Source organism: Pavona decussata, unplaced genomic scaffold (genome assembly GCF_977016875.1).
Source record: "Pavona decussata unplaced genomic scaffold, jaPavDecu1.1 SCAFFOLD_26, whole genome shotgun sequence".
Classification (NCBI taxonomy): Eukaryota; Metazoa; Cnidaria; class Anthozoa; order Scleractinia; family Agariciidae; genus Pavona; species Pavona decussata.
The window spans coordinates 497,501-504,804 of record NW_028145449.1 but is presented as its reverse complement, the minus strand read 5'-3'; the positions used below and the strand labels follow the sequence as shown (position 1 = coordinate 504,804).

The 7,304-nt window shown below is 38.7% G+C and overlaps 1 protein-coding gene and 1 long non-coding RNA gene across 2 annotated transcripts; one reads left to right on the top strand and one right to left on the bottom strand.

The window, feature by feature from the left end:
- The first annotated feature begins 2,020 nt into the window (after positions 1–2,020).
- Positions 2,021–4,136, top strand: LOC146485369 (uncharacterized). Its single transcript, XR_014863399.1, has 3 exons — positions 2,021–2,123; positions 2,269–2,341; positions 3,964–4,136. It is a non-coding gene; the product is annotated as an uncharacterized LOC146485369 (long non-coding RNA).
- A 140-nt stretch (positions 4,137–4,276) lies between these two features.
- Positions 4,277–5,958, bottom strand: LOC146485368 (DNA-directed RNA polymerases I, II, and III subunit RPABC4-like). Its single transcript, XM_085103528.1, has 3 exons — positions 5,792–5,958; positions 5,244–5,336; positions 4,277–4,668 (listed from the first exon to the last, which is right to left on the bottom strand). The coding sequence occupies exons 1-3, from the start codon at positions 5,859–5,861 to the stop codon at positions 4,646–4,648; spliced, it is 186 nt and encodes a 61-aa protein (XP_084959654.1). The 5' UTR covers positions 5,862–5,958; the 3' UTR covers positions 4,277–4,645.
- Between the last annotated feature and the right edge of the window lie 1,346 nt (positions 5,959–7,304).

Below are 7,304 nucleotides of genomic sequence, written 5' to 3'. Positions count from 1 at the left end.
AAATCATGTTTTCCATACCTGTGATTCTGAGCTGTTGAAGTTTCAAAAATATAGAGAAACCCTACTGTGATGAAGTCAAGCCACTGACGGATTCTCCTATGAAACGAGTTCTACTGAGTCGCATTCATAAGCTCTCATGGTTTTCAGATCAGGAAAGTGAACCCTACCATGTTACATTACTAAACAAAGACAAAACATGTGACTAGTTTTCAGACGTTTAATATTTCAATAATCATTTAATCCTTAATATCAAAGAACAAATTCTCCTATCTTGTCCCCCATCCTTCATGTCCTTTTCTTATAAAAGTACTGGGAGTTGTTTTTGAAATATCAAGAAAATTTACCTTGGGTGATCATAGCCTTAATTCTCATCTGTGTCTTATGACCTCAGGGGTTGAATAGTCATTGATATTACAAGGAGAAATTTGACGCTGATCACTGTTAGGGCTTTTAAAGGGTTAAGGGCTCAAAAATTTAAAAAAAAAAAACATATACCATCACCCCCCCCCCCCCCCCCCCTGCATCTGATACCGAGACAAAACGGAGCTGAGTTCCATATTTTCATCATCTGTACAATTCTGACAATTTATATCAGTACTGTAATGACCTAAACAAGGAAAACTTTCTTTGGGCGGGGAACAATGGGATGAGATAACGAGAGTTACTGTACAGCTAATAAGATTATGTTCTATTAGTACTTAGCTGTACAAAAGCTTATAATGGCCGATAAAAGTCTATCTACTCTATTAAACATTCCGCAAAATCTTCAACATCCGAGAATTTACCACTTGTCAGGTTCAGTGAGGCGATAAATTGCCGGGGGGATGGGAACTCCCGTATATAAGTAAGCCATATAGATATGTATGGCGCCAAAGACCGCCAAAGGGTATGGTCTTTGATCTGAGTCGTTTTGGTCTGAAATGGGGGTATAATTTTAACTATTTCGGTCTGGAAGTCTGAAAACGGGTATATATTTTACAGAAACGGGTATTCTATACACCAGGGACGAGTTGCATAAAACTTAACGACGGGCGTAAATGCTATCGTCAGACGTTAAAATACTGAATGTGACTGGGATGAAGTTCTGGCGTTAGCAGTTACGCCCGACGTTAAATTTTATGCAACTCACCCCAGGTCTGATCTGAAAATTAATGGGTATTAATTTCGAACAAATAATCTAAAAAGAGAGCAAGGCTGATTTCACGGTCAGGGAAGTATATTTTCCAATATTTCGAAAGGCATGGTCTTTCTTCTCCCGTCTCAAACATACCCTGAAGAAGAAAGGTCATGCCTTTCGAAATATTGGCCGTAAAATCAGCTTGCTACTTTTTTAGATTATTTGTTTTACAATTTTAGCTGATTAGGCTGCAGGATCTGGTACTTTTATTTTGTCGCGGTGGTCCTTGCAAACACAGTTAATTACTGGTTTTTACTGATTAATTTTGGTGCTCAGGGTTGGTTAGTTACGAGAACCGAGCCGCACACCAACCTCGTTCCCAGGGTCTGCTGGGAACTAGGTTGGCCGCACACCCGTCTAAAATCAAGTACCCCCACCAGGATGATTTTTACATACATAATGGGATTTAAGGCTGATACGAGCTTTTAACTACCTGGAATGCTCCAGATGCTGACAATGATTTAATTGCTGTTTAGTAAATGATAATTTCAGTATTATTCGTTACGATGTAAGTTGATAAAAGTTTGAGCATAAACTGCGCGCTCGGAAATCACTTATCACGTGGAAACTCGCTCGTTCTCAGCCATCTATGTGCGACGGACCGGGAACTAACGTTATTGCGCGACTACGCGTGTGTTTGGCTTCTGGCACTACTTTCATGCATAGAGAGAAAAGAGGGAGCCTGCGTCACCTGCCTTGGGAAACCACACATCTTGATTTTTCCACATTTCATCAAATCGCTCTAGAATTTGCAAAACATGAGAATCGCTTTCCCTGACACGCGTACACGTTCCACGTTGTCTCCAGCTGAGCCTTCAGAATAAGGGCCAGCGGAAACACAAGTTAGAAAACAAAATGGACGCAAAACATTGCAAAAGGCAACACGATAAACGACGTTCTTCGCAATCAGAAGTCGCTGTTTTAATTCCCTCAACTGAAACATCAGGTTAGTAGTATGAGGTGTTCAATACAATAACATTTGCTGGCTTTGTAAAGCTAACACACGTAAAAACTTAATGCTACATATATTTCAGATCTGCAAAGCGTCTTTACTTTTAAATACAGCTGACTTTAACATTTCCTCCTTCTAGGTATAGGGTTAAACGAGGAACTTTCATCGAACGCCGTACGTTGTAGTCCATCCTTCTGCTGGAGTGAATTCCTGTAAGTTACCTTTACCACAACTGTTTCTCTCTCTCCTCTAACTAACTCTGTAGGGGTGGGGTGGGGGCAAATTCTGCGAAGGTTTATGTGGGATTTGAAATAATTTCACTATTGGTGGTGAGGTTGTAATTTTTTTTGGGCCTTATGTGTAAAATCTTTCCTCAGTACACTATGTAACTTTTGGGTAGATAGGTTGGCAAGTATTTTTCTGGGATTAACTGGGTATGGGTAGGATTTAAGGGTTGGCTGACGGTTTTTGAGGGACAAGATTTGGGCTTCACTTTACCTTCCCAATGTGTCCTGCACAAGATCAAATCCAAGAGGAGTTTCAGTGTTAAGCACTGTATTTCTGATCAACTGATCTTCAATTCCTACACAACTTTACAAGATATTAGTTTTTAAGGACAGTACCTCCTAATACAGATCTACTGTGGCCCATTTTGCAACTACAGTCGAACCTTCCCTTGCGATCACCTCTCTTTAGCGACCACTTTTCCAAAATACCAAAATATTCCCAGTCAAATCCCTATGGTTGGAACCTCTTGTAAGCGACCACTTCTTGAAGGCGACCGCGACCACTTTTTAGAGATACACTGTAACAGTTTGCAATTTTCTTTTGTTTTTAACCTCCCATAAGTGACCACTTATCACATGTCCTGATATCTAAGGCCAGTCGGAAGTTGGACAATTTGTCTTTGTAACATTATCACATTATCTTTGTAACATTATCACGTGTATATACGAGAAAAGCAGATCTTAGCAAGGGATTTTGAAATCCAAAATGAAAATTTGGGGTGACCACACATTTTTTCAGAGATACTTTATCAAAACTAATTCTAAAAAACTTTAAAATACAAAACAATTTATGGATTTTTTTTTTTCCAAATTGAATCTTAATTATTTCTGAAAAATGCGTGGTTACCCCCGATTAAATTTCTTTTCGATTTCAATAACAGCAAGATCTTCTTTCCCCACACAGTTGTAAACTGTGCAAAAATACCTTTGAATTAGTAAGTACTGTCCTAAAGAAATCAGAGATTCTCAGACCATCCCGAGATGCAAAGAACGTTTGCAGTCAGTGGCAAAAGAAGGCATGGTCCTTAATACCCAAATTATTTTAGTTGTATGGGGCCCATTTCTTGAAAGTCCCAGTAACTTACTGGGCCTGATAAGTGTCTTTGGTGATAAATGTTTCTTAACGGAAGTCAATTTTTGTTAGCTTTGGATACTAAATTTTAAAATCTTACAATTCCATGAAGACATTGGCCAAGTACTATGTCTGTAATCACTGTGTACCGATAATCGGCGAAAAAGCATTTAAAAATATACTTATCAGTCCTGGTAAGTTACCGGGACTTTCAAGGAAACAGGCCCCTGGCCTTTGAGTATAGAGGTGAGGCAGAAGTTAACATTGCTTTATACAAACCCCATTGCTTTTTATATATAAATGTTGACTGGTTTGCATAAGAACAAAATCATTAACAAAGTCAAGTCAAACGGTGATTTCACTCTAAGGCCAGTTCATGAAGCACACAACAGTAAAGAAGGCAATTCTCATCCGGTTCACCGGTTGTGTATAAATTAGGGTTGATTTTAATTTATGTTTACTCTTTTTTTTGCAGGTGATATGCAAAATATATTGTTCCCATAGTGGTTGTGAATTGTGCAGTCATTCTTTTGCTAGTGTTTCTTCTTTAGTGCTTATCACATTGGCTGATTAGCAACACACTACTGTGCTGGCCATTCTGTTCAGCTTCTTGGTTAAACAGCATTTCAGTCTTACGTTTTCAAATGAAGGACATATCCTAAACTGAAAAAATTTTAGAGGATTTGTCCTGATGACATTTTATCAGATGACGTGAGTAGCATAAATGGAAATTTGCAGTCATGGGCAGGAGGAGACTGACAACAAAGTGTAAACAAGAAGCAAGCATATCAGAACTGAAGGCATTTATTAGTAATTCATTCATATATAGATAAGGAATTACAGAAATCAAATAGAATTTATTCCTAGGACATACATGTACATGTACGAGAACTTCTAAAGTATGGCACAAGAATGATTGAAAAGGAGTGAGCACTGTCTACATGTTGTGTCTCTTTGCTTGAAATGCATACACCTGTACATGCAAATCAGAAAATACAGAAAGGAAGTGCTCAAGCCATTTTAATACAAGTATGATGCAAATGACTGCGTGATACAGGGTTTGCACAGTTCTTAACACTAAGCACTACACAAGCTTGAAGAACCATGTTTGAACCTCTTGAACAGCACTTGTACAGACCGTCGAGCTCATCTGATGATCATCTGGCATCAAAAACCACCACTGGATTAAGAGGGTAGTGTTAAGGAAAACAGAATTAGATTAATCATCAAATCCAGGGCCTTACTACATGTAAAGTTCATTAGCAGCTCTGCTTTCTTTCTCTTAATCAGTACAGAAAAAAATTCAATCAGTGAATGCTATTAAAGATGAAGTTCACGGCTATAATTTGAATTTATTACAATTTAATGGCAAGGAATTAAAGGTAAGTGACAAAAAGAAAGGCATTGCCATAAGGACAGGCTGTAAAAGAGTCAAACACCTCATACAAGACAGACCACTTACTAAAAAATATTAATATCATAAAAACTAAGATTATATAAGACAGACAATTAAAAATGTAAAAATGCATATGGAGATATGTGCAAAAAAACAAAAAAAACAAAAACAAAAACAATCAATAAATTATTGATTAAACAAAAAGAAAAACCTCACACATTTGCAGCTAAAAACTCCATCACTCCTGTCTTAAAACTAGCAATGTTTGTTTCCTGATGAACAGGCAATGATAAAGTACTAGTGTTCCACATGTCCACGATCCTATTGTGGCTGTAAACTATTTGTCAGTAAAAGGATACTTCTTTTCGTTCTTTTCTTATACATGATCCTGTATCCACATTCTCGGCAACGGATGGGATCTCGAGATTTGATCTCATTTTCTGTGTGACATTCTAAAAGAGAAAACCAACGCTGAATCGAGGTTAACACAGATGTTTGATGTCATGAACGACCATATAGGCTGACATGTGAATTTACTTTGGTTTAGATCATTAACTAGTCTCCTAGTATACATAACCTTTGATTCTTGCTTCTCAAAGGAAACAAAAAAACACTCTAATTGTCGCTAAGCTTAAAGAACAGCCCACGTCCATAACTCAGAATATTGGTGACAAGAAGCTTACAGCGTGACACTAGACTCGAGCTCGATTTTACGTTCATAAGCAGACATAGAACAAAATTACTGCAAAAAATTAAGCTTGTAAATTTGTTAAACCCGGGGATATTTCTTTTGATTCCTCTCTGTACAAATTCTGTGCCGCGATCTTCCATAACAACATGTTTTGCTACGCAATTTAAAAGTGAGCATTAGCACGTGCATGTATGGTGTGTATAAAATACTTCTCACCTCCACAGATGTATATCATTGCTTGTTTGCTGGCCCCGGCTTGGCTTTGTGTTGGTTGACTTCCTTCCATTTTGATTGCAGTAATACTGTATTCTTGACGAGAACTTTCTTTTACCTTCGTATCGAATCAAACATGGCGGCCGTGACTCTCACGCATGGCAAATCGGTAGTAACTTGCACCCGCTGGTTATGGTATCGTTGTAACATCAAGTTCCAGGCTCTCAGATCGCTTGCGCTTCCGACTTCTGTCCCCAACCCATACCACAAAAAAGGGAACAGAACAAAAAAGGAAGGGTTGCACTTTACGTCAAATTTTAAAATACACCCCCACTCCTGGGCCCTGAATGAACTCCCACTTATAGTGGAGCCATTTTTTTTTTCAGGATGTCCTCACGCCAGGTGGGTACTATTTGGAATTATTTTGTGGGGTGTGCAGCTCGCTTCTCCAAACCCTGACTTTATTTCGGACCAGAATATGTGATATTGTACCCTTTTTCAGACCAGCTGGAACCCACTTCTCGAAAGTCCCGGTAACTTACCGGGCCCAATAACTATATCTTTCAATGTTTTTTTTCGCCGATTGCATAATGATTATGGACATGGTACTTGGCCATTGTTTTCATAAAATTATAAGATTTTAAAATTTAGTATTCAAAGCTAACAAAAACTGACTCACCAAAACTATTAGCTACTTATTGGGCCCATGGCCAGCAAATTACCAGGACTTTCGAGAAATGGGCCCCTGGCCTCTAACATTTGAACTCATTTTCAGACCTGCTTCTGGAATCCATACCCATTTTCAGACTTTCAGACCAATATGGTTAAAACCTACACCCTTAATAAATACCAAAAACTTAAGAACCATACCCTTTTGGGTCACACATACCTAATACATGAAACAAGAAATATGAGTGATAGGAACCGACGTTTCGGTGCATCTTGCGCCATTATCAAGGTTACATAAGTAATGATAAAAAGCGGTTTGTAAAAAGGCTAAGTTGAAGCGAATTTGCATAACATAGTGGCAAGCTAAATTACTTAAATGCTTGCCACTATGTTATGCAAATTCGCTTCAACTTAGCCTTTTTACAAACCGCTTTTTATCATTAATTATGTAACCTTGATAATGGCGCAAGATGCACCGAAACGCTGGTTCCTATCACTCATATTTCTTGTTTCATGTATTTCTACAATCTCGTACCCAGAGTCTTCAGGCTTTTTGGTCAGCGGGGCGACGCCGGGAAGACTCTGGGGACATCGAATTTTATTACCGCAGGATTTCTGCGGTAAAACAATGGAAACCGTTACGGAACAGCCAATCAAAAAAATTGAATTTTTCGATGTCCCCAGAGTCTTCCCGGCGTTGCCCCGCTGACCAAAAAGCCTGAAGACTCTGGGTACGAGATTGGTATTTCTAAATCATTTCTTTTAAGACATACCTAATATGTAGCTTAATTATATACATGTAGGAGAGTACCCACCCCCCCCCCCCCAACTCTGACCAGCCTCACTC

Bases quoted from the DNA above. Each gene is read 5' to 3' on its own strand.
- LOC146485368 (XM_085103528.1), bottom strand. From the start codon at position 5,861: ATGGAAGGAAGTCAACCAACACAAAGCCAAGCCGGGGCCAGCAAACAA. The intron at 5,337-5,791 runs GTGAGAAGTATT...TTTCTCTTTTAG, and splicing joins AATGATATACATCTGTGGAG to AATGTCACACAGAAAATGAG. The intron at 4,669-5,243 runs GTATCCTTTTAC...CTCTTAATCCAG, and splicing joins TAAGAAAAGAACGAAAAGAA to TGGTGGTTTTTGATGCCAGA.